This window comes from Parasteatoda tepidariorum, chromosome 2 (assembly GCF_043381705.1).
Source record: "Parasteatoda tepidariorum isolate YZ-2023 chromosome 2, CAS_Ptep_4.0, whole genome shotgun sequence".
Classification (NCBI taxonomy): domain Eukaryota; kingdom Metazoa; phylum Arthropoda; class Arachnida; order Araneae; family Theridiidae; genus Parasteatoda; species Parasteatoda tepidariorum.
The window spans coordinates 97,339,194-97,366,124 of NC_092205.1; the positions used below are offsets into that span (position 1 = coordinate 97,339,194).

Consider the following 26,931-nt stretch of genomic DNA (forward strand, 5'->3'; position numbering starts at 1 on the left):
GACGTAAATCAAGTACTACTACTACAATTAGTACCATCAACTAATAGTAGCAGTAACTACTAATAGTAGTAGTCAACTGTACTACTACTACTATAACTAGTAATAGTGGGAATATTTCCCAGTCTATTGTACAACTATAGTAACATAAGTAAATAGAATGACTTCCCATGTATCCTATTTCAGTATCATTAGAACTGTTCTTCACAACAAAAAGTTGACCTCACATATCAACTTATTTGATTTCAGGGGTAAACATGAGTAAAAGAAAACTTTTGTCTAAACTAAGAAAATTTAACTTATTTCATAACACTATGAAATAACCTAACCTAAGGGAAAAGTGCATTTATCACAAACTCGTGGAATACATTTGAAATTCTAGTTATTATGAATCAGTAGAAGCTGCAAACTATTCATTTCATTCATCATAGAGGATTACACTTCAGGGGTCTGTCTAGGTTTTACTGAGAGGTACCTATTTTGTGAAAATTTAGACATAATATGTGAAAAATTAAAAATGATATTGAAAAATCAACACAAAAACATAGTAAAAACATAGATTTATCGTTTCTTAAGGATACAAAAATAAAATTTTAAGAAAAAGTACTTTGTGAAAATACAGTTTTTCCTAAAGTTGAATTTGTGAAACTACCGTTTTTCCTAAAATTGAATTTGTGAAGGTACCGCTAAACGGTAGTAAATTCAACGTGGACAGACCCCTGCACTTGTTCCATTCATGCCTTTTGGTAATGGATATGTGAATTTTAAAATTGCCAATAATTGTGTATGAAATAGAATAATTCATTTGGTCAGATACTTAACTTTTACAACATATTTAAATAGTTTTATTTTCAGCAGAATTTTTAAAATTTATTCTTGTATAAAATAGCATGTTTTTTGTTTGCATCTTAAGAAAATTGATTTTTTTTCAAATTGCAATTACTAAATTTTAAAATGCTAAATAAGTGCAACAGAATATTCCAGCATCTCTAAACTGATTTTCAATAATTCGCTATTCCGAATCACCCTAGCAAAAATAGAGACCCTCACGTTGTATAATAATAAAAAACAATACCTTTGAATACCCAATATTGAATCTTTTGAATATGGGTTTCATTCTTACCTTAATTTCATACCTGTTAGCTTCATTGTTGATAACAAGTACCTTAAGCAGGCTTCCCATGATGCCTCAATGTTTCATAATAATAGCAGAAACTAGGCAGCAGAGTAATGTATTTTGTTAAAAATCGAGAAAAAATAGCAGGGGAAAGATCAGTACAATAATCTGGTGTGAAAAATCGGAGAGAGAAAAGTTTTGCATCCTTTTTTAACCCCTTTTCACTCCAAGCATTAAAAATTGCATCTATCAGAATTTCTAAAATTTTTCTTTGAATTTATTTATCAATTTCACTGAGATTAAGTTCAACTTTCTTCTTTAATATTTACAATGGAATATGATTAAAAAAAACTGAGACATCAAATGGATAAATGAACAGGGTTGATCACATGTAATTCTATGTGTACCTTTATAGCAGCTAATTCTTATTTTCAACAAAAAAAGCTTCTGTTTTAACAGTGAAGTTAAAATAGGCATATTGCTAGTCTAAAAAATGTAAAAAAAAAAAATCAACAAACTTGAGTCTTTTTTACAATATATATATTCTTAATATACATATATTCTTTCTAATTAGTTGATATAAAATATTACGTAAGATGTGGGTCTCCGACAGGATGGTAAAAATCTTAATATATATCACGTATGGTGTAATTTCGCCAATAACCATTGCTCCCAAGAATTATTACTGGTAAATCCAGGGTAAAATTGGATAAAGGATAAAATTGTAAATACGTAACTATACCATGTAAAAAAAAAATTAACCCAGAAAATCTACAACTACAGGCTGCAAGCTCTATCACCAAATCCACTATGTTAATCTACAATACAAGAAAAAATAAAAACAACCACATGTAAAAAACTTGACGACAACCATGTGTTAAGGCTGAAAAAGGAGATATCTCTGCACAGCGATTCGTCACGCCAACTACCATGCAAAAGATCTAAAAAAAAATAAAAATACGAACATATAGAAATTTTCCACATTATAGGTCGGTCCAGGCCAAATTTTCTACCATTTATCGGTATCTACACAAAATTAACTTTAGGAAAACTGTAGCTTCACAAAATACTTTCTCCTAAAATTTTATTTTTTTAAGAAACAATAAATTCATATACTTTACATTTGAGAGGCTATTGGGCATTTAAAGATATTACACAGTTAAACACCTTTCCGATTTTGAATTAAAAAGATAATTAATAAAACTGGTATTAATGAAAGATTCTTTGAATAAATTTTCCTCGAGAAAAATTAAACCATAATATTCGAACCAGAGAAATAAGCTAGTTTATTTATTATTAAGGTATTGCTTCATTCTTTAGTTATGAAGTAAGCCTTCTTAGTACAAGGCTCTGTCCAGACATTTTGCGAAAAGTCTTATTTTTGTAATTATGAAAAAAAAAAAAAAAAACTACTCATAATTTGGGAATATAAAATAAGTGTTAACTCACATTCTTTCTACCAGGGATCTGCTTCTGTAAATTTGTGCAAATAGGGTCCTTTAATTGCAAAAAACCTTGTTCAGAAGTTTTTCTGCTACTAAATTAGATATGTAACATACAATTATGGTATTTAGCCTATACCACTCAACACAGAATATTTATTTCGGACGAAAAATGGGGAAAAAAAAAACACTATTTTTAATCTAAATTTCTTCTACACAGACCCCTGTAGTAGTTTTAGGAATTAACTCTTTAAACTATATACATAGTTAGTTTTGAAAATTCCAGAACCAATACAACACAATTTTCGTTAAACTTATCTTTCTTTCATCTTATTCTTCAATTATCCAATTTTCGTAATAATATTGGTAAGAGATTACAACATGCAAGCATTATAAAAAATAACCTCAAGAAGATTAAGGTTTTTAACATTTATTCATTTCTGATTTGAACCTAAATTAAAATAAAAGTAGAGTAAACAATTATTATTCTTCCAATAATAAAGATTAATAGGTATATATGAATCACAAATGTATACAAACTATGCAAAATGAAATGAACAGAATATAATTAGAACCTGAAGAATTATACCAATTCATAGTAAATAAAACATTCACTAATCTTAGCTTTTCGTAATCTAATTTAGTCATGCAGTTATACTTACCTAAGAAACAAAATTCTTACAGTACTAATTTTTTAAAATTTGTAAGCTATAGCAGGAAAACGAAGGATCTATTAAAAACATACATCAATCACTTCGACCATTGAATGATTTGATCAATCGAATCTATTTCATAGAACAAATGGATTTGACAACAATGGCATCCGATTAATGAGAAAATACACTAAATAGTTCAGATTCATAAGATATACCATAAAACGATAATACTCTATGAATATGTCACTTTAAAAATATAATAATTACTAATGGCACGAAATTCTTTAATTACCTGAAACAAAGACCCAAACGACAATCATTCAAGACACAGATACTCCTGGTAAATATTTATTACTTTATACACAAAGTAATACACACAAGATGGAAAAATGTCTTTACAATAAACCAGGAACTTATAAGATCTTACATTTAGTTTTCGCTTACATCAACATTTTCTGTTTGAAGACCTTTAAAAGTTGTCACAGCCACGTGGGTAACCAATGTGTAAAGCTTGTGAATGGAATCCTCATCGTCGTTTCTCCTTCTAGACAACTGGACACGGACTCTGTATGGTACATTTCTAACACCTTTGGACCAGATGAATTTGTTCAGTCTAGTGTCGACTCGAACATCAGGAGTGCCCATTTGCTTTTCAGCAAACTTACGAATTTCTTTGATGGCACGAGGAGCCCTCTTCTTAAATCCGACGCCATGGAGACGTTTATGCAGGTGAATAGTATATTCTCTAGTCACAACTTCGCTCAATGCAGATTTACTTTTCTTTTCTGATTTAGGTTTTGCCATTTTTATATATTTTTAATTGAACAGGAATCACCAAATTGGTGTAAACCCTACAACAATTTTATCAAGAAAAAAATATGGAGTAGGTGGCGTTAGTGGAAGTTGTAGTAAATGTTAAAAAATGAGTTGAGTAGATTCACTCCTTCTGTCAACCATAAATAAAAAATTAAGAAGCTAAAATGTTTCTAAAAGCAATTTTAATTCAACATTTTTAAAATTTTTCCTCTTAAACAAATTTTTAAAGTTTTAATTAAAATTATTATTGCAAAGTAAAGTGAGAATAGGCCTGTAGTAATTCTTACTATTTTGAGTAGAGGGCGCTGCCTGCAAACGAAACAAAAAGTAAATAAATAGTTAAAATAAATAGTAACTAAAATTAGGGAGGTGTGGTTGTCAAGTTATCAAAATAAAAAATCAACCGCAGGTAAAGTTTGACAAAGTATAGATTTTTTCTTTCATTGCCGAAAAAATCGTTTTATTTTTGTAATGTTTCTATTGCTGTAAAATGCTCGCACATTTGTTAGTTTGGAATGAAAGAGTTTTCCTAATTTGCGCTGGGTCTGGATTTTTATTTTTGGGAATGCGTAGTCACAAATAGAATGGGAGAAAGGACGAATATCTCTTTGAGCACAATTTTTTTTTGTCCTTGCTGATGCATTCATGTTGTTTGTGACCTACTGAAAGGCATTTTTCCAAAGGGAGCGTTTGTAATGATATCCTGATCTTTTTGCTATGGTTATCGAAGTTACGAAAGAAATCGATGTTGTACGAATCGGGATAGACAGATACTCCCTAAAAACCGGCTGTAATTTTAAAGTAAGTTTCTTAGATTTCAGCTTGAAGTTTGAGCTGCTGAACTACTTGGGAAAATATCAAAACATTAATATTTTTTTCTTTTCATATTTATTTTCTTTCTCTTACTAAAAGTTTATCTGAAAAATAATAAGTAATTTGAATAAAGCAAACTGAAAACAGTCGCTTAATTTAAAATTTGATTTTGGAAATGTGTCGAAATTTAACATTTAACAGCTATAAGACATTATAATTATTCTATTTATGTTTAACTTTTGTTGTTTCAGAAATGTGCTATTTTTTCTATTTTGATACATACTGCTGTGCAATAAAAAAATCATCATAAGCGGCAAATAATTTAAGAATGATATTTTTATGTATTTGGCAATTTAATATAATAAGCTACATATTGCAGAAATAAAGTTTAAAAAATCAATTTTTGTTTAATTAGTTTTTATGGTATTAGAAAAGGAAAGAAAATAACTATCAAGCCGCTTTTTAAAAAAAAATCTATCTTGAAGTAAGAACACAGTTTTTTCAATTGCTTGGTAGTATAAGTTAGTTTTATTTATTGGGTAATTAATTATCCATAAAATGTTATTTTTTTCCATGAATATATAAAATAGGTTTTAGTGAAAAAGAAGTGAAACAAATGTAATGCTGTAAGTAAAGCAAGAGAAACAAATGATCGATTCCGAGTTACAAACTGGAGTGTTACTTCTACATTGCTGCAGGAAATTTAAATTATGTGACTTAAAATTTTAATCTCGATCATCAACTTCCAGCAGGTTTTTCAGAGCAAGCATTACAGTCACTGGCTAAATTATTAGATGCTCTCTAAGATTCTATGTAAAATCTTAATTATCAGGTGATATGTACTACTCAACTTTATTGTTTTTATGCAACTAAAACTAGTTTGCTCTTGTTTACGTTCGCGTATCAATCAGTTAAATTAGACAATATATTCTATAAATTCGACGATTATATAAATAAGACGATATATTATAGAAATATAGAATATTTAATTTATCAGGTATCATATTTTTATATTGTAATAATCCTAGATCAAATTATTAGACACACTTTATTTTTATAATAATTACATGTTTTGCACGAGCTTATATGCAATAATTTTATATTTAAACATACATGTAATTGATTTTTATTCAAGATATTTTTTATATACTTTCTATTTGTATTTATTTTTAAAGTATTGCATTGCAATGTTAACCAATTGATACACGAACGTGAACTAGTGCAAACCAGTGTCAGCTAGGTAAAAACAATAAAGCTGCTTATTATTACCTGATAATTAAGATTTTACACAGATTCTTATAGTGTGTCTAATAATTTGACCAGGGACTACTGCATCTATCAGGACTAATGCGTCTAATGGGTTCATCACATTTGCTTGATGTAGAGCTGTGGCTGGTAGTTGAAAGGATTGACTCTGAAGAGAGCTGCTTCCAGTTTAGTAGAAATGGCACCTAAGATATTAAAATAAAAATAACATTGCAGAGTAAACTCAAAGGCTAAAAAACCGCAGCTATCTCTATGCTTGCCACTATATATATAATCTGATTCCTAGTACAAGAAGGAGGCAATGACTCTTTGGAGATTGCATTGACAGAACTAGTTACCAATATTGGATTGTTCCCAAAATTTTCTTACTTCTACTCTACTTTCTCCTGCTAGATTATTAAACATGCCAAAAATAATTGCTTTGTTTATTCTCTTCTACTACAGTTTTATACACACTTTCTAAATTTAAAGTGTGATAAACAAAATGTAACACAAATGTGAAAAATTAAGACAGCAGTACATTTTTTTGTTGCAGCTCTTTTTTTAAAAAAATACATATGTAAATGATAAAATGAATAATTTTAAACATATTACTAAATGCTCTTGTAATTATACAGATTGTTTTAAAAAAAGTGTAGATTGTTGTATTTTTCAAACCAATATGATCATTCTTTGTTTTAATATTGCTTCTCATTTTTAGACCATCATGGATTTAAGTGTAAGAGTAATGAAAGAACCCAGAGGATTCATCAGGGTTATACAGTGTGTATGTATAATTTATACTTTTATTTTAAATGTAATTTTACTTAAATTTATTTTATTTTAAGCAATAATAAGCATTGTCAATTCGGGTTAGTTTTAACAAGATAAAACTTGTCTTAGAAAACTTAATCATCAATCAAGCTGTCAAAAATTAAAAAGTAAATAAATACTTAAATAAAGAATTAAATTGTCTTCCTTCTTTCATCCATGAACATGGTTTGCGGGCAAAGGGGTAAAAGAGGGGTATGTCTCACTTACTAATTAGAAATTGTTAGAAGGTCTTGTCACCCAATTTTTTCAAACAAACTAAAAAAAAAAGAAATTCCAGGATTCATCATAGATTTAAATTTTTTTTAAGACTAAGTTTTTAACAAATCATCCTCTCAAGAATGTCTTCAAATTAGGATATAAATAAAATAAGAAAAAAGATATGTTAAGAAATTTTTGATAATCTAAAATGATATGATACATTAGATAAAAATAAGGCAACATAACATTTTCAGATTTTTATGTTAGATTATTATGCTGTGTTAAAGGTAATTTACAAAATCGGTAACAAGGGTGATTTACAAATTTGCTGTTTATTGGAAACAGGATGTTTATTAATGATTACCAAGAAAGCTGTTGATGTTACAGGATTCCAGGTAATTCCTAAACGTTGGATTGTTGAAAGAACGTTTTCTTGACTCTCCAAATTTAGTCACATGAGCAAAGATTATGAGCATTCTCCTCTTACTTCAAAAAAAAAAAATACAGTCGAACTCGCTTATAACGAGCTCGGATTTAACGAGAACTCGGATTTACCGAGGGAAACTAGAATATTTGGTTGGATCAATGTTAAGTCTATGGAACAGAAGTCGCTTTTAACGAGCAATACCCGGTTTTAGCGAGCAATATTTTTCTGTCTTGCAATCTTTTTTCTCATCTTTCTAGTCTTTCTGTCTTATCTTTTTTTCAAAATGATAAGAAATGTGCGCTAAATAAAAAAAAACGTGATTAAATTAATTAATGTAATTAAAGTAAGTAAGTATTAATTAAATTTTAAGTAAATTCAATCATTTGACCTCCCAAGCCCCCCCCCTCTTCTGGTTGCACGCCTGCCTTAAGGACCCGTTTATTACGAGCACTCGGATTTAACGAGTACATGTTACGATCCCTTTGTGCTCGTTATAAACGAGTTCGACTGTATCTTCTTTAATATGATTACTTCTATGCATACTAAATTATCAAGACAGGTAAGTCTTTTCAAGATAGGTTCTAAGGCTGATTATGAGACAAAGATGGCAGAACAAAATTTTTTAGATGGAACGTGATTTAAAAAAAAAATATTTTGGAATAATATTCTAGAATATTTAGAAAATATTTAAAAAAATAGTTATTATTGCTTAAATATTTAATATTTTAAAATATTTTTATCCAAGCACATTATTTCTTTCAATGATATAGAGAAGTTGCAATTTTCCTAAGTGCATACAAATACAGTTTTTGTAATTAATTATATGCAGGAAAGGAAGATTGTTGTGCAAGTGTATCTAAGTTGATAGATGTATTAAAATTTTTTTTCTTTCAAAGTGCTAAATTCTTTAAGAATAATTTAAATATGCACAAATATATCCTATGGCATACCTTAACTTTTTGTTTTATTACCATTGATATGCCAACCGGCATTGGTCCACAAACACTATTGAAGGGTCCACAATCTTACTACCACAGAAGGAGAACTTTTTGAACTGTCTTCAGATCTAGGATAAAAATTTAATTTATAGAACATATAATCAGTTCTGGATAAAAACTAGAAAATAATTTCATCTTTATGCAAAATAAAACCTTTTTTTTTTAACTTTACACCAGCTTTAGTCAGCAACAAACAATACAAAAATGTCTTAAAATTCTATTATTTATTTTTATTGTTTTTATTTGTTTTATATTTACTTGTATTCTATTGATATCTTCATATGGTTATATAATTTGGTTTCGCTATTTTATTATTTGAATAGCGGAGTTAATATTTGTATTAGAATTCATTTAAATTGTATTTAAATAAAGATTCAGGCTCAAAATATTTTTTATTGTAGAGAATATGTGAGTGCTTGTGTGTCAACGAAACAGTGATAAAAAAATTGTTTACATATTATAGTTTTATATTTGTATAAACTATGCCAATAGTCCATATCACTAACTGTACTGGTCTACGATAAAACACTGAACTCACCAGTTGTTTCATAATATGATATATCATATCAAATGGGTTATTTCATAATATACTTTTATATCCTATCACCACCAGTTATTTCATAATATGATATTATCATTTATCATGATATATCATATGGGCCAAACTGCAATGATAGGTCTTTATCATTTTTTCTCTAACATTTCAAAATGTTTTGTGAACACTTGTAACTTATTCCATGTTACAATCTCAATGTAAAATTTCCTTTTTAGGTGTTTCTAAACACTCTTCAATTTGGAAAACGATCAACTATTTTAACAGGGTTGCCACTCCACAGGGAATTTAAAAATCACCCAAAATAACAGGGAATTTCCATTTTTTCTTTACAAACTGGGAAAATACAGGGAATTTTGTTCCTCATTTTTGTCTTTTAAAAAATGTGACCACTCAAAGCGTAATTTATGCGATATTTAACTGTGATATTTCAGCTATACTAAACTATTTAATTTACTATAGCATTATTTAAGTATGTTCAGTTGTTTTTCCAGCAAATAAAACTATTAAATATAGTTAGCCCATTATAACTCACACAAGAGCACAATAATTGTTGTTTCTTCATAATATATTGTGTATAATATGTACAGCGAAAACACTGGGAATTTTTTTCTCCATATTCGAGTAGCAACCCTTTTAAATAATTTTTAAAAATTGTTGTCAAGGAGACACTGTTAAAATTATGATGGTATTGCCAACGTAATGGATAAATATTATGTTGCTAATGAGTTCATTTTATCAAAAGTTTACTTTTATTTTCTCATTGAAATTATAGTGTGTCTAATATCCTTCATGACTAATTTGTAGATTATGGCTATTCTTGCCTTCTCTACTACTGCAGGATTTTCTACTTCATGCGAGTTTTCAATATCATGTGGTGATGGTAAAATAGTCGATGTGAATTATACATTTGGTTATCCATTTGAGTAAGTAATTTAAGCGCTACTATTTCAATGTCTTTTTACAATTTCAGATCGATTTGTTTGCATAAAAACATTTCATTCTTATTATTTATAAATATAAGAAAAATTCTTTGCTATTCATAGATTTTATATTTGTCAAACTGTTCAGTTTTTAACATTTGAAATATGTAGATCTTTTTCAGTTCAATTTTTAACAATTTTCGAGCAGTTGCAGATAATGCATTTATGTTCATTCTTTTTTTAAAAATTATCACAGGTTTTATACTTTATACATTATATTTTANTTTGAAATATGTAGATCTTTTTCAGTTCAATTTTTAACAATTTTCGAGCAGTTGCAGATAATGCATTTATGTTCATTCTTTTTTTAAAAATTATCACAGGTTTTATACTTTATATTTTAATGTATTTACTTACTATTGTATTTATTTATTTATTAATGTATTATTTTAATATGTATTATTTATATATATATATATATTAATATTAAAAAGAATATTTTGTAATTTCTGTTGTCAACTTTTAAAAGAAAGTAGCACTTATAGTTGGATGGAACAAGGTGACAATGTAGAACATACCTTAATAATCCTACATGTTGAAAACATAACCTTTTTAAAACAGTAATTTGAATGAATTATAAATATATTGCATAAAAAATATGCAATATATTTATTTTGCAATATATTGCAAAATAAATATATTGCATGCTGACTTGTAATGAATGATTTATTACTTGCATTTATTTGTAATCTTTGTTTTTCTATTTAATTTTACTATCTAACATTGATTGTTAATTTATTTGCAATCTGCTGTGGATTAATTACTTGGTAAGTTTCTTTAAATTAGTATATTAATTCTGTTAGACTCGTCAAAATATTTGTTTTCTTTGAAATATTATTTCTAACACAAAAATAACATTATTGAAACTGAAGTTAAAACTCCTCTTTGTAAAATTTTGTCAAGTAAAATTGTTTGACCAAATTTTGAGAAGTAAACTTAACTTTATTTCATTACAGAATTAAACTTTGTTTCATTACAGAATTGTAGAGAGTTTTGTAGATTATTTTTGCATGTCCTAGTGTTTGCCCCATTTTAATACCAACACAGATACTTCTTTTTTCCCCCACTATTATTAAGCTTAATTTGTTACATTGTGTGCATAGTTTTCATTATTTAAATCAGACTTGTGTAGAAAAACTTAATGTTTTCCATTGTTTGGAGTAAAGGGTAAAGCTTATTGTTACATAATTCTTTAACCTCCTCATTAAATTTGCCTTCTTTATGAAAACATTCATTATGTTTCTTGGCATTGATTTTCCGTACTAACATTCTTCCTTTTTTTTGTATGACTCTCAGTTTGTAACTGCAGAGATGACTGTGCTCTGGAAAAAATCTGGATTTCAGGATTTTTAGCTAATTGTGATCTGGAAATTTAAAGAAAACATCGATCACAATTATGCATGTAAATTCTTGTATATTTTATTTAAAAATATTTGAACTAGAATTTATACTTGACATCTCTTTCATTAGTAAATATTTTTTCTAGTAGAATAATAAATGTGATTAAAGATAAAAGTAAACTTGATTTTTCGCTAACTGTGATCCAGAAGTTTCCGGAAATCCACATTTGTGCATATAAATTCTTGTGTATTTTATTTAAAAATATTCGAACTAGAATTTATACTTGACATCTCTTTCATTAGTAAATATTTTTTCTGGTAGAAAAATAAATGTGATTAAAGATAAAAGTAAACTTATGCATAATAATTCATTTAAATTATGCTGCATATAATTTATTTAGAATTTCATGTTTTGAAAATATCAATGATTTAAATTAATGATGACATTAATTTTTTGAAATGCGTCATTAATGATTTTACTTGAAAAATTTTCAAGACTTTTGAGTTGGGCTCACAATCACCCCTGTAACAGCCTTTAAGAAAATTTAGATCAGAAAATGTTTTTGTTTGACACAGCATAATTGATATTGGCTCTTGAACCAAAACTCTACATTGAAGCCTATCCATAGATTTAAATTATTAAGAACTCTAACATTACATTAAGAACTAAACATTAAGAACTCTTACAACAGCAATTATTGTTGGTCATGGAGGTTAAGTATCCACACTTTTAAGACCAAATGTATGATAGGGACAATATGGTCCGCATTGTGTGCCCTATTACCACACAGCTGAAATGGGGCTGTGACAAGTATTCGGCCTTTTTGCTGAATATTTCGGTAATTTAATAGTAATTTTTGTTATTTAATAATAATAAATATTTTTTAGCAAAGTTTTTTTTCCTTTTGAATTTTAATAGATTAAATAATGAATAATCTAAAATTATATTTTTAACAATACATTATTGGAAAGAATTTTTTCACATTAAGTTAAGTTCTAAAATTCACGTGTTTGCATGCAGCTTCCAAATTTATGTTCTGGAAGACACTCTGGAAGAAAAAACGAAATTTGAAGAATTTAAACTAGATTACTTTATACTGAACAGAGAATTTTTATACCATTGTTTTTTTTAAATTATATTTATGCAAGCCTATTTTGTTGTTTTTTCCCAACATTCTTTGTTTTAAGAATTGAGAATCATTATTTTTTTTTCTTTCTTATTTCATTTTTGCAGTTTTAATTATAGCACAGCATTTCAATGTAGTGTTTTTGATAGACTTTATTCTGTTATTGTCACTTTTTTTCTGTGCCATATAACAGTTAACCAGTAGCATAGAAAACTATGAAATAGAACTTTCAACAATAAAATTTTGTTTTTTGAACTAGAAATTTTTTTTCTGTTTCTCTTTAACTTTTTTTTGAAAATTAACTTTTCTTTTTATCATTTTTTTTAAAGCACATTTTTAAAAAGCATTTCTAATAAATTTTATTCTATTATCATCACTTTTTCTAAAATTATGGCAATGTGAAAAAGATAAATAAAGTTTTTCTGTTTTAAATGTTTTTCTTTAATAAAAACGTTTCTGTAAGACTTTATTATTCACTTTTTCTTGAAAATGCAGTAATTGGAAAACTAAGATGTTCAGCTTTAAAATTTACTTCTGAGAATTTGCATTGATTTTTATTTTGCCTTTGTGTATAATCTTTTATTTTTATTAACATTTTCATAACAGCTTGGCATTTTAAAAGCAATTCTGATAGATTGTATTTTTTTTAATGATGTTTTATGGATACTTTTTTTTCGGGAAATATTATTTTTAGCATTGAAGTAATGTTTTAAGAGGATTTTTATTTTCTATTTCTCTTTTTAGACTTAACATTTTAAGTTTTTTTTGTAGCTGTTTATCAGTTTTTTTATTTATCTTAAATTTTTTTTATAGATAACTATTAATAATTTTTTCCCCTTCATATTTATTTTTTATATGAAAGCTAACATTTTGAAAAAGCTTTTTCCTTTTATTGGTGTTTCAACCTTAAATCTCATTTTGTTTTGTATTATGAAAAACGTCAATTTTTGGTGTTGTGTTAAATAGCAAAGTGGAAAAAAGTTAAAACAATTTATTTATTTTATGTTCCTCGGTTGTGCTTGTTTCCAACTTTACAATTTAAAATTTTTATTTATTTTTCAAATTTTGAATTTTTTTTAACATACCAATATTATAACTAGGTTTTGATTATTTTTCAATAATAACTACATTTATTTGTATTTTTTAAAGAAAAATTATTTGTTAGTGATTTTTTAAAGAAAAATTATTTGTTAGTGATTTTTAAAAAAAAAATTTTTGTTGCAGAATATTCGGTGTTCTGCCAAATAACTGTTTGTTACATCTCTAATTTGAAGTTGGGTAGGCTTCAATCTATTAGTTTTTAATAAAAATTTATTTATATAGCTTTATTTTACATGCTGAAATTCCCACTACTTATGAAATAGGNTTTTGTATTATGAAAAACGTCAATTTTTGGTGTTGTGTTAAATAGCAAAGTGGAAAAAAGTTAAAACAATTTATTTATTTTATGTTCCTCGGTTGTGCTTGTTTCCAACTTTACAATTTAAAATTTTTATTTATTTTTCAAATTTTGAATTTTTTTTAACATACCAATATTATAACTAGGTTTTGATTATTTTTCAATAATAACTACATTTATTTGTAATTTTTAGAGAAAAATTATTTGTTAGTGATTTTTTAAAAAAAAATTTTGCTGCAGAATATTCGGTGTTCTGCCAAATAACTGTTTGTTACATCTTTAATTTGAAGTTGAGTAGGCTTCAATCTATTAATTTTTAATAAAAATTTCAAAAATTTATTTATGTAGCTTTATTTTACATGCTGAAATTCCCACTATTAATGAAATAGGTTGTTTGAAATAATTATTTTGTGTTATTTTAAATTTGCTTCTCACTCGCTCTTTCTGTTTACAATGTTGAAATCATTTTTTTATTTTTAGAAAATCAGAGCTGCTGGTTCCTGACACCTGTGCCTCAAATGAACGACTGCCTTTAAAGCTGCCATTTGACTACTCAACCATTGCTGAGTTTTATGTTACTACTGGAGTTTTAGCATTCTTGTATACTCTTGGTATTTTAGTAGTATACATTTTTTTCCACCAGTCCTATTCAGAAAACTCTAAACTTCCAGCTTTGGTAAGTATTCTATTTTTATTTAACACTAAACATACCAACACTTAATGTATACCTATTTCTACCCCAGCTGGACAAAACTTAATGTATACCTATTCATTAGTATACCTATATCAACACTTAATGTATACCTATTTCTACCCCAGCCGGACAAATGACCAGACTTTATGTTTCTTGATTGAATGTATGACTTATGAATGTTAGGAAGGAAATAAACAAAACTTTATTATAATTAAACAAAATTGTATATTGCCAATTTTTATGTATTACAAACACGAAGAATAAGAATTTTTAATTCATTGCAAAACACATTTTTTACACATACAGGGTGTTTCCTTTGAACATTTAACGCAAACATATTTTTCACATTTAAAACAAATTTTGGTGGTTTCCTGTCATTACAATGTCCTATTTGGCATGTCTTACCTAGAAAAGAAAACCTTTTTCAGAAAATTCCTCTTCATCAATTTCCGAAAACTCTTCTCCTATATTATTTATTTCTTCTAAGAACTTGTGCTGTCTTGATTGTTTCAACATTTTTCTGGGTAAAAACTGACCTAAGTACTTAGAAATGAAGTAAAGCTATCAAAATGAAATGTAAGCTACTTACCAAAACTTTTAGTTTTTGTCACTTTTTCTGACACAAAAATGCCAATCTAAAAATTTAGGTATTTGCTTGAAATTTGAATTCATGGTTATTCTGATTGAACTAACTAATTATGCAACAGTTTTTGCTGAAATATGCAACTAGTCGAGCGCAATCCGTTGACACACATTACATCATAATTTCTGATCTGATAATTCAAAAAAGCAATAAATTGTTCCTCCGGTCAAATGACCGGTTGTGCCAGAAATAGGTATGACACGTATTATTCGAAACAAACAAAACACAAAAAAATAATAATAAAATATTATCTGTATATAATTTTTAGAAAAAGTCATGAAGGCAAATGTGCTAAAGCGATAAGATGATATGCACATTTTCGATGCATAGTTTAACGTTAAATGCAGTTTATAGGTATTCAGGAAACACGAAGCACTGATATTTTATGACTATTATAGAGAAATATTTTCATTTTAACTTTAAATTTGGTTTTTAATCGTTGATTCTCTTAGTAACGGTCTATGTTCCAATGAAAAAGGAAATAATTTCTTGAGGTCATTATATTATATATATTTGCAAGAATAACGCAAATGTGTGCTAATAACGAGAAACACTGAATATCATTTGACAAATCAATGTTTTAAAAGAAACTGTGAAATTACTCAAACCAGCAGATTAATACAAGTATGAAAACATGCTTTTATTTTATGCAATTTTCATTTATTTTTGAAAAGGCAGAATGTAGTAATCAATAAAAATAACTCATTTTACTATGAAAAAAAAAAGATTTAAAGTGAATTTTTTTAAAATTTGAAATGATATGCATTGCTTGGGGAAGATTTCAATCTCTCTGATTATACCCATAATGAAGTGAATATTGTATGTTTTAAATATGTTTAAAAATATGTATCAAGTGGAACTGATGTATTATAAAAAAAATGTGACAAAGTAAAATTTTCTTCAGTTTTCATTCAAAACTATATGAATGATGATTTTTTTTGTTCATGTTTATGAAAAGAAAAACTATAACAATTAAGTATGTTTTTCTTCATATCTAATACAGGGCCAGTGTTAAGCATTCGCTCACTACCTCGCCAAATGCGATGAAATCATAAAATTGACGAATAAAATTGTTGTTCATTTACGTCGCATGAGAGCTGCACAATGGGTTATTGGTGACGGTCTGGGAAACATCCCTGAGGATGATCCGGAGACATGCCATCACAATTTTGATCCTCTGCAGAGGGGATGGCACCCCCGCTTCGGTAGCCCGACGACAGGCACTTTACGGTAGAACAGTTTAACGAGGACCAATACCGCACGCCCTCTGTCCCTACGCAGGCTGATCGAAATGGTCAACCACTGACCATAGCCAGTGTTGCTTGACTTCGGTGATCTGCTAGGAACCGTGTCTTAACGATCAGTCCACTGCGGGACCGAATAAAATTGTGTTTTGGAGAATGATTTTTTTTCCACTGGAAGGAAAAATATATATTTAACTTGATCCTTAAAATTACGTGAAAATGAATTTTTGTAAACAAATCATTATTTTTTTTTATTCGACTACCGTAATTTTGAGTAGATACGCCTATTAGAATAACCAATTAGAATTGGATACAACTAATATAAGCCCAAATCTATATATATCTTTTTTATTGTGGATTGCACTTAAAGAATTTTCCATCATAAACCAAAATAAAGGTAGAGTTTTAAAACCTTATATCCAAGATTTCAAATAAAGAAACGCTCTTAACCCTTTATTGGGCCATTTTTTTTCTAGTGATGTTGTGTTAAAATATTTTTGAGATTGAAATCAATTTATAAAAAGATATTAATTTGATTTTTGGGGGCGTATACTGTAGAGAATTAGCTTTAAATTTGAATTTGTTTTTTTTTATAAATAACCAGTTTAATATATTTTGAGTGTATAACGTCAGTTAAAGTTAATGAAAAAAGTTTGAGCAACACACGCACACCCAAAAAAAAAAAAAAAATTTAGCTTCCCAACATATAGGCCACCCTTTTTTTTAAACCCATTCTAACGTTTGCTGTTACCCAAATTTATTGTTTGTGTGCTTAATCCGAACTAATCAACATATGACCACATAAATCATAAAATAGCATCCCATTGATATTTAAAATTTAACAAAGTTGTTAGAACAGGCTGCGTTGCTAAATTATTCAACTGAAAACAAGCACTCAAAAAATATAATCAAGCAGGGAAGTTTTTGACAATGGACGGTTTTATCTTTATTAAACCGTCCTGTCAAAAAAAAAAAAACCTTTTGGAATTGTTTTTAACAATTGTCAAAAATCATGAAATTTTGAATCATGTAAAACGAATGGCGTTTTCATACGCTACGGACTGACAGTACACCGAAATAGATTGGGGTTGAATTAATTATGAAAACGTGGAATAGAACAATGTGAACTGAGTCTTATTGCATAATTCGAAGCAAAAAGTAGTAAAGGAAAAATCTCATTTTGAAAAACGGAAAATTAAGCACTTTTTAAAAATGCTACATACCCTGTAGAAAGAGTTAAACACTTTGTAAGACTATGAGAAGTTAATAGATTATAGGCTTTACTTTGAATAATTATTATTTACTTTGCTATAACCCTTTAGTTTTGATCAGAGTTTGTATGCTAAATATAAAATGTTTTATAATGTTAACAGGATTTATGTGCTACTGCAATCTTTACCATATTTTGGATGGCAGGATCGAGTGCATGGGCCCAAGGTGTGGTTGATCTCAAATACTACATGGATCCTGCTACTGTAATCCAATATTTATTTATATGTATAAGGAACCATTCTGAGAACAATTGTATGACAGAAGATGATGGCTCTTATGGAACTCTCAATGCATCTCTAGTAAGATTTCTTTTTAAAATTCTTCATTCTTATTGCAAAGTTGTTCAATGACCTCCAAACTGAGGGCAGTTAAGAATTCAATATAGTCTTCATTTTCTGTTGTCACCTTTAACCGCTTCCGTTACCAATTTTTTTGAAGAAAAAAAGCAAAAATTGAAATTTTTTTTATTTTATTAATGAATACAAGGAACTAAAACAAAGCATAATACAAAAGTTCTGAGTAGTTGAAATTTTTTTGTGTAAAAAATATTTAATTTCCTATCAGTTTACTATCCCAAATTATCTTGTGCAAATGAAAAAAGTTAAAATATTAGTCTTTGTATCTATTCATAATCTGAAAAATCATCTGCGTTACTTTCGCTCGCAAACGCTATTTTTTTTACTCCTTTTTTTTTTTGCTATGTAAATTCAGAAACCATTGTATATACAATTGCGCAAAGCCCGTCTGCAGTTCCACAAACAGCAAAACCCCCAAACAAAAATTGGCAAGCTTCCAATCACAGCAGATTATCACTTTTTGCTCTGCATCTGGCGAAATAAAAACTTAATAAAACAAAATGTATTGACGAATTCTGCTAGGCCCCAGTTTACTCGGGATAATAAATATTTACATAACCGAATTAACTCGGGATAATCAGGGAAGCGGTTAAGCTATTTTAAGCATTAACCACTATGCTCTAGTTTATCACTTCCGTTCTGTAATTCTTACAGGAAGTGAAAACGACTTCAGTTAGATATTTTCATTTATCAGTATATTTTGTTACAAAAGTACTGAGCCAATTTTTGCTCTCTCAGAGAAAAATGTGTGCTGGAAAAGCAGTACTTTACTCTTATTGCAAATTAAAACTACTGCTTTTTCCAGTAGTATTTATTTATTTATGGTTGCAACTCTATTCATTCTCTCTATAAAATATATCTGTTCTGATGCTGAAGGGAATGCAGTGAAAAAAAAATTACTGTATTATCTATAACTATCTAAATGAGCGTAAAAAGTTATTGCCAGAAGACAACTGAAATCAGATTTGGAAAGTGTGCTTTTATATTGATTCTAACCTAGGAAACACTAATTGTTCAGTGGGATACAAGACTTCTTTGGGGGCAAAGGCTTTTCGCATTTGTCATTAGTTTGAAAAATTATGCAAAAAATTCTTAGTTTCAGTCATCAAAATATTACAGGGTGCGTAGCCAAATTTTTCAACAAAAAATAAGCAGTTTGAAAAATATCAGACAGTTTTGACAATTGCTGGTTTTGTTTACAGTGACGAAGAAGCCACAAAAGATGAAAGTAACAAGATAAAGGAAATTTTTTATCACTAATAGAGAAAAAAAATGGACATTGTTTAGTTGGTCCCCGTAATTAGCAAAAATTCGAGAGATTTTTCGATTCTATTCCAGTGGGCGGAAAATGTTGTTTGAAATTGAGAATCTCTTGCAAAATGCAGCAGGGTTGCACATGAGAGTATAAGCAAGTATTTCATCAAATGTGTAAAACAAATGGTGCTTTCATACACTACAGTTCGGCGGTATGATAATAGATTGGGGTTGAATTAATTGTGAAAATGTTGAATAGGACAATGTGGCGAAAATTAACACGATAAAGAAAATATCACATTTCAGAAAAGGGAAAATTAAGCACTTTTTGAAAACACTATGCACCCTGTACTATATTCTTCATTTTTTTTATTGACAATTGTTTTTTACAAATAATATATGGCTTTCTTTTAATGAGTGCAATATTTATTTATTAACCAAAAAGATGATAGGGTATATTTTGTGTGACATAGACTAAAGCAAAGAGCGTGCGAATAAAGCACTAAAAATTCACATAAACCAAAAAGAATTAAATTTTTTTCATGCCATTGTTCATTACTGCACTTATTCACATTAATGCCAATTTCTTTGTGCTTTTATTCATGTTTTTCTGCTTCAGACTAATCATTTATTAGCCCTTGTTTTCAACTCATTCAATATATTTTTTTTAGATTCTTGGTTTTGCTAATTTCCTGTTGTGGTTGGTGAGTTTATGGTTTATTTACAAGGAAACAGATTTTCACAAAACTGACCTGCCTCAAGATGCTCCTCAGAATCAAATACCCAAAAGTGTTGGAAGGCCAGTTGACATCAGGAAAGTGTAAACTCATTTTGTAAGATGTGCGGTGAATGTATCTTATTAACACTTAAGGAAGTGTTTATTTCACATAATGTACATTTTTTTTCTTCATGATTACATAAATTATTCATCTGTTTATTATTAATCACCAAAGAATGGATTTTTTAGTGCTGCAGTAATTTTTTTTTAAAATATGGGTACAGTTTATTACATGTAAAATTTTAGAGCTGATGCACTATTATCAACATCTGAAGTCTTAAAAGAGAAAAAGTTCTGTAAGGGCAACTAAAATAAAACTAATTTAATGAAGGAAAATTAAATGTTATACGTCTTTTGTGATTAAACATTCAATTTAAACTTCATTGTTAACCAAATTAAATTTGATACTTGTAAATAAAGCATTAAGCCCTATTGTAGTACTCTTAAAAAATAATTATTGCACATAAAAATTACAAAAATGCAATAAAAAGTTTGTCTAAACCATTTCAAATATCACAGTAATGCTGATAATTTCAACATTTGTACAAATACAGAGGCGGGAAAAGCAGTTTAAAGAAAAATTTACTCAGTTTTGTCAGAAAAGTATAAATACCAACTTAGACTCTTCATTTAAAAATTGATATTTGTAATTCCTATTCAATAAAGTTATGAAATGATACTCAGTAAATAGTTAGGTTTAGTGTAAAATATTTATACATGAAGTAATGAAATAAATAATTCATGCATATTAGAGATTTGCTTTTTTTTTTTTTTTAAGATTGAGAAAGAATTGGTAGTTAAAAGTTTAATTTGACTTTAAAACTAGTTAGAGTATGAAGAAAAAGTTTCTGCAAGTTTCAGATCACTTTCCTAATTATATACAATTTTAATTTTGCACCTTAAAATCCATTCTTTTTTTTTTTTAAACACTATGTGTTAACCATTGCTCATTTTTACCAAATTCTTCTATCTTAATTAAATACTATTCATGTTAGCTATATTACTAATCAATTTTGAGTGATTTATTATCCAGATTTTAAGCACAAAATCCCAAGTATTTGTGGATTAAATTCCCCACCCTTCACTTCGAATGTTAACAGATTCATCAGAATTGACATATTAAAATTCAGTATTATTTAAAAATAAACTTAAAAAATATATGCTCTTTGCAATTATTTTTTTCTTTCAGAAAATGAAAATATATCCGTATATTATGGAATATTTATAGCCCATATTAAGTTTAATGTGCAATTTTTATGAGTTTATAATTCACCTGTATTAACTTTATAATTTTTAACTATTAACATTTTGTTTATAAGAAAGTATGATTAAATATAACATTAGGAAAAGGCCTTAGACTGTCAGGAAAAGAAAAATGAGTTATTTATACGCATTATATTCGACTTTATTTCACTGATTTAACGTAAATTTGAAGCAAGGCATAAAAATATACAATCTAGCAATTTTTATTTTTTAACAAATAAATTGAAATCATCATAAATTTTTTTGACTTTAAGTCTACCTCATTTTCCATCAAAATCAATTATTTAAAAATGCATGTTTTGTTATTGTAATTTTGACCTGTGATTATGCAAAGATTTATCATATAACATTATTACACACTAGTCCTTTTTATTAATTATTTGCACTGTTTATTTATGAGTTTTTATTTAAATATATTGGTGATGGTACTTAATCTTGTCATATTAATATTTTTGTTTGTTGAACTTGTACTTAATATTGATTTAGGACGTTAATAATCTAGAACAATTATCCTTAATATTCAATTGCAGCTAGCGAAACTAATCAGGATAACTGTATATATTCTTTGTACTTAAATATTGTAATGTTTTTGTCAGTTTGGAAATTTCAATGTGCCACTTAAATTGTTAAGTCTGCTATTTTATTTTTATGTTTTAAGAAAATTTATTGTTAGTCTTGCTTTTAAAAATCTATAATTAAGCAAATGGAATGAACTGCAATCGTTTATCAGTGAAATTCTTGTCTTTAAAGTGTGGTACTTATTTATAATTCTATATTCTTAAAATAGTACAGTATTTTGATTTCTATTTCAAGAATTTAGTGTTTAGATACATAGTGGGTAATTTTTTCCAGTGAAATTAAATTAATCAGAAATGTTTTTAATTTCCCTAACCACAATACCTATCAAAGTATTTTACAAGCATGTTTGATTTGTTGTTTATATGTCCAATTTATTATGCCCAAACACAAAAATTTGTGATTATATTCATTAATTTAAAAAATATTAAAGGCTTCATTCCAGCAAAAACTGCTTAATTTTTTTCTGTTAAGTCAAGACTAAAATTTTTGAGCTTATGTTTTGTAGTTAAATATAGCTAAGTTTTCCTTTTTTGTTATGTTTGCAAATGACACTGCCTTTAATGTAAATGAAATTGTGTTTCTCCAGATATGGAATGTTTTTTAATTGTGAGTCAAATAAATTGGCCAGTATGTTTGATACTTAGTTTCTTCATTGTTTGTTATTTCAGTACAAAATGTATTATTGACTTAAAATCATATAGTATTAAAAAAAAAATTATGGCAGTGATTTATGATTCTTGAAATAAAATTTTTATTTTGTAAGCTTTAGTTTATTCAAATGTACACTTTTAATTAATTTGTTTAGAGAAGCATATTATTGAAAACAAAAAAAACATTTTGAATTGATTTTATTTGCTATGCTTGTTTCAAATATGAAAAGTTTTCACTATTACTTACTATTTACGTACAGGAATCATAATAAATGATTTATTCTCCTTTATGAAAGAAATAATTTTGAATTTGTTTTGATACAAGATTCTACTAAAACATAGAAATTGCTCTTATATAGACTGAGTTATCCTATTGCATTCAGTTTTTTATAATAGTAATTAATCAAGCCCTAAGTCTTACCATTAAACCAACTATTTAATTATTCAAACTCAGAAAAACCGTTAAATTTAATCATAACAGAACTCTCAACCTATTTAAGCCTAAGAAGAGAACCATATTAAGTGAAAAGAATTTCAGTGGACCATTGATAGCTAAAAACAGGACTATTAATTACTAGAACTATTAAAAACTATTTACGTACAGGAATCACAATAAATGATTTTATTCTCCTTTATAAAAGAAATAATATAGTGAAACAGAATTTGTTTTGATACAAGATTCTAAAAAAACATAGAAATTTTATAATTAATTTAACTTTAAAAGTAGAATGATTTTTGAAACTGCTCTTTTGGTTGGAATTTTTAAAATCCAAACTAGTTTGAAATTTAAAAAAAAAAAAAAATTCACAGAGGAAAAATTAGAGGAATCCAATTTATGTGCTTCTCAAAACTTTTTACCACATTCCCTATAGTCGTCCTGCACATTTTAATCAATAGAAAAGGAACATCATTAGTACGAAGTGTATGAATGCATTTATTTGTTAATTATTGAGCAGTACATTGAAAAATACAAGTAACATTATGTTATTAGATCTGGAGAGAATAAGGATGATAAATGGAATATTAGTCAAGGGCAGTTTAAAGCGGATCAGGCCGGTTTTCAAACGGTATTGTGCTGACTCTGGCTAAATACAATGATTGTATAAATCATGTGGATATCAGCTGTAACAAAAGGGTAATTTGCTATCTTAGAATTGTAATAGAATTTTACGGTGGAAATCGGGCAAAAGGAAAAAAATAAAACTGGAATTGTGCTGTCTCATGGAAAAGTCAAATGTTAGAATGAATCAAATGAACACAAGCGACATGTAAATTTAGAAGTAAAGAAAACCGGCTTTGTTAACTTTACAAAACACACATAGAAAAACTTAATTAGTGAACGATCAACCAGTTTAAGGATTACAATATTGATGCAAGTATATAAATACAACAGTGCATGCAACTTCATAGCCTTTCCAATGATTTGAACAATGGAGAGTAGGGTGGGGCGCAAAAAAAGTTTTCGATAATCAAAAAGCACGGTCTTTTTAAAGTTGTACAAAAGCCTTAAAATTTTGAAATTTTTTAAAAAACTACAAATGTTTGAAAATTGTTACATAAAAACAAATTACCACACATAAATATATTAAATGAAATAAAACTTTCCAATTTTTCACTCCCTGTAAAAATTGTAAAATTTTACAAAAAGTACCATTTTTTAAAATTTGTCAGAAGAAAATAAAACACCTTGCAAACGTTGTGTATTTACTGACACATTACTCATGAATTGTTTGGAAATATTTCTGGTTCATTTTCCTCATTAACGGATTTTATTTTATAACTACAACTAAAAGTAAACAAGAGAAACTACACCATAGCATCTCAAAACTAGCATTGATGGCTGATTAACATCATGTATAAAATCACACTGCAGCATATATTTACATATTCAAGGAAGCTTATTCCATTAAACTGTTGGATCTTAGTTTCCTACGCTAAATGAAAGGACTTATAGGTACGGTAGGGAGCTATCTTTCATTCGAAAGTTTCCCAAAGGGCTAAAGACACCAAATTTGGTTGTCATTAAAAGAAACTGCTTGGCTTATATTCATTAAATATTTTTGATCTGTACTGAGATCAGAAATGTCATATTCTCTCATTTCTGACAAATCTTTTTCCGTTGTAACTTATTAGTGATAGGTGCTCGCAGTTGAACCTTTTGTTCTCTGGTGAGAAAAATAATCTAAGAACTCATTCACGGGTGAACCAGATAATTCTTAATATGTTGTAGTGATTTCCCAATTGAGTAAAACTCGTTTAGGGCAGATATTTTTCGAACTTCTTTTCAGTAGACAAATAACGCCTAATTCCATATATTTATCATAGTACAATCACAATAAGTTCAGAAACATAATTTGTTTCACTATTTAGAAAATTAAAAATAGATTCCTTTCTGATGCTGAAGAAGTTTACAGAAGGCAGAGTTGAAGTTACAGAATTCTTAGTTCTTGTATAATCGATATACATATTGTTTTATTTCAGATCTGCAATGGGAACACCCATTTTTGCCTACTTTATGATTAACGATTTCTTTTTTCGTCTATCAAAGTAAATATCTTGGGCTTCGTTTTTGTGCCTTATCTTAATTTTCATCCTAACTAAACTGCTATACCATAAAGCAGAGTAGTTTTGATTCTCAAAATTTTCTAAGAAAGTTTCAATTAGTGAAGGGAGTAGTAGTTCTGTTTTTAAAGGATTAAAATGTGGAATTAAGAGGCTCAAAATAAAAAAGAATGTGCTGCCCTAAAATATAAGTTTTGAAGGAAAAAAAAAGTCTATAGTTAACATAGACAAATTTATGTTAGCAACTGCTAAAACACAAAATAGAAAAAGTGTGGAAATTACTACTTGTGGTAAGAAAAAAGATGATTAAAATCACCAACATTTTAAAGTTATAACTCTATATGATAGACTTACCTATAGTATAACTCATATATGTTATATGGCATACTTAACAATAATAGTATATGGTACAGTTGCTGACCGGACATCAGAAAGGTTCCAGGTTCGAATCCTGTGCAAGGCAATGTTCTTTCATTCTTTGTACTATCTGTTCTTACTGTGGGAGTCCCATCTAATATGGTGCCCCTGAAAAAGTGGCCAACAAATCTGCCCTAGAAATAACTGAATGACAAGTGTCAATCAGGTGGGCGTTGGAAAAAAAACACAACAAACTTTCAGTTACCAATAGAGCATAGAACGGCAGAGGATGTTAGAATAATGGGTTTTCAATTCAACAAGCAACTGTAGAGATAAATTGGAACTGATTAAAATGTAACGAATCTTAAAACAACTGCCACCTTATACACAAGTACAGTAAAACCTTGATTTGCCACTCAGGGAAACTGTGGCATGTTTGAAAATCTAAACTATGGGATTATCGAAAACTTTTACAAGTGGATTTCTTAACTGTATAAACATTAAACTTTGATTAAAAATATTCATAAATATGCAACTGCAAAAATGAAACTTTTTTTTTCTTAATTTTTTAACTAAAAATAATGTCATGAAAAATCATTGATATCTTTTTTCATTTTGTATAATTTTCTACCAGATAAATTTTAGATTCATCGTTTCAACAGTAATTGGATTAAATTGAATATGGGGTTTAACTCTGCGGGACGAACCCAGGTTTGATCCCTTGCACCAATTATGGGTTGGGGGTCTTTTCCACTCCTCCGAGATTTTTGATTTTTCCAGAGAGTATAACTCCAAAAAAGTAAGTGTGGAAGAGGGAGTTGTTGTAATCCTGCAACCCTCCTTAGCTTGAATATCGGCCATTTCAAACCTGTGGAGATTCACATTGGAAGGTACCCATTGCAAATAAACATCATGAATATGTGAAATGAGGTTTAATTCAAGCAAGTTAAAGGTGCTGATCCTGTCGCCCACAAGAGGCCAATTACTAAGATGGTGGAGAGAATTACGGCTGTCAGACAAGATCCATAGGTCACCATAATCCTCTTCGGACAGAATAGCATCTAGTCCCACGTCACTTCTGAAGACAGAGCAGTGATTAGGATTACGATGAGAAAGAGTCAAATTAGCTTGACATTTTAATGGCATTATTGGGAATGTGGCTCTGGTTTTCCAAGGTCTGGTGTCTAAGATGTTCCGGGATGTAGTCTTTCTTGTTAACATGAGAACTTAAATGAACCCTGGGGAGTCCTTCTGCTGGATTTAAGCAGCATTGTAGTAAGTTGGGTTCAACATTACTATTAGGTAGTTGAAGAGACGCGACCAGACTGAAAGGG

At 28.3% G+C, this 26,931-nt stretch overlaps 2 protein-coding genes across 4 annotated transcripts; one reads left to right on the forward strand and one right to left on the reverse strand.

Annotated features, from left to right (window-relative positions):
* Nucleotides 1-3,544: 3,544 nt before the first annotated feature.
* Nucleotides 3,545-4,130, reverse strand: LOC107454931 (ribosomal protein L31). The gene has a single exon (XM_016072284.4). It carries the CDS (start codon nt 4,014-4,016, stop codon nt 3,642-3,644), a length of 375 nt encoding a protein of 124 aa, XP_015927770.1. The 5' UTR covers nt 4,017-4,130; the 3' UTR covers nt 3,545-3,641.
* Nucleotides 4,131-4,304: 174 nt separating this feature from the next.
* LOC107454930 (synaptophysin) lies at nt 4,305-22,790 on the forward strand. 3 transcript variants are annotated; one of them, XM_016072282.3, is made up of 6 exons: nt 4,305-4,437; nt 6,808-6,873; nt 9,904-10,022; nt 14,426-14,621; nt 17,900-18,097; nt 20,080-22,790. In XM_016072282.3, the coding sequence occupies exons 2-6, from the start codon at nt 6,814-6,816 to the stop codon at nt 20,230-20,232; spliced, it is 726 nt and encodes a 241-aa protein (XP_015927768.1). In that variant the 5' UTR covers nt 4,305-4,437; nt 6,808-6,813; the 3' UTR covers nt 20,233-22,790. The 3 variants fall into 3 exon arrangements, with proteins under 3 accessions (XP_015927768.1, XP_015927769.1, XP_015927767.1); XM_016072283.3 differs by having other exon boundaries at nt 4,428-4,452; XM_016072281.3 differs by lacking the exon at nt 4,305-4,437 and adding an exon at nt 4,509-4,829.
* The last annotated feature ends 4,141 nt before the right edge of the window (nt 22,791-26,931 follow it).

Bases quoted from the DNA above. Each gene is read 5' to 3' on its own strand.
- LOC107454930 (XM_016072281.3), top strand. From the start codon at position 4,746: ATGGTTATCGAAGTTACGAAAGAAATCGATGTTGTACGAATCGGGATA. The intron at 6,874-9,903 runs GTATGTATAATT...ACTAATTTGTAG, and splicing joins TCATCAGGGTTATACAGTGT to ATTATGGCTATTCTTGCCTT. The intron at 10,023-14,425 runs GTAAGTAATTTA...TTTTATTTTTAG, and splicing joins ACATTTGGTTATCCATTTGA to AAAATCAGAGCTGCTGGTTC.
- LOC107454931 (XM_016072284.4), bottom strand. From the start codon at position 4,016: ATGGCAAAACCTAAATCAGAAAAGAAAAGTAAATCTGCATTGAGCGAA.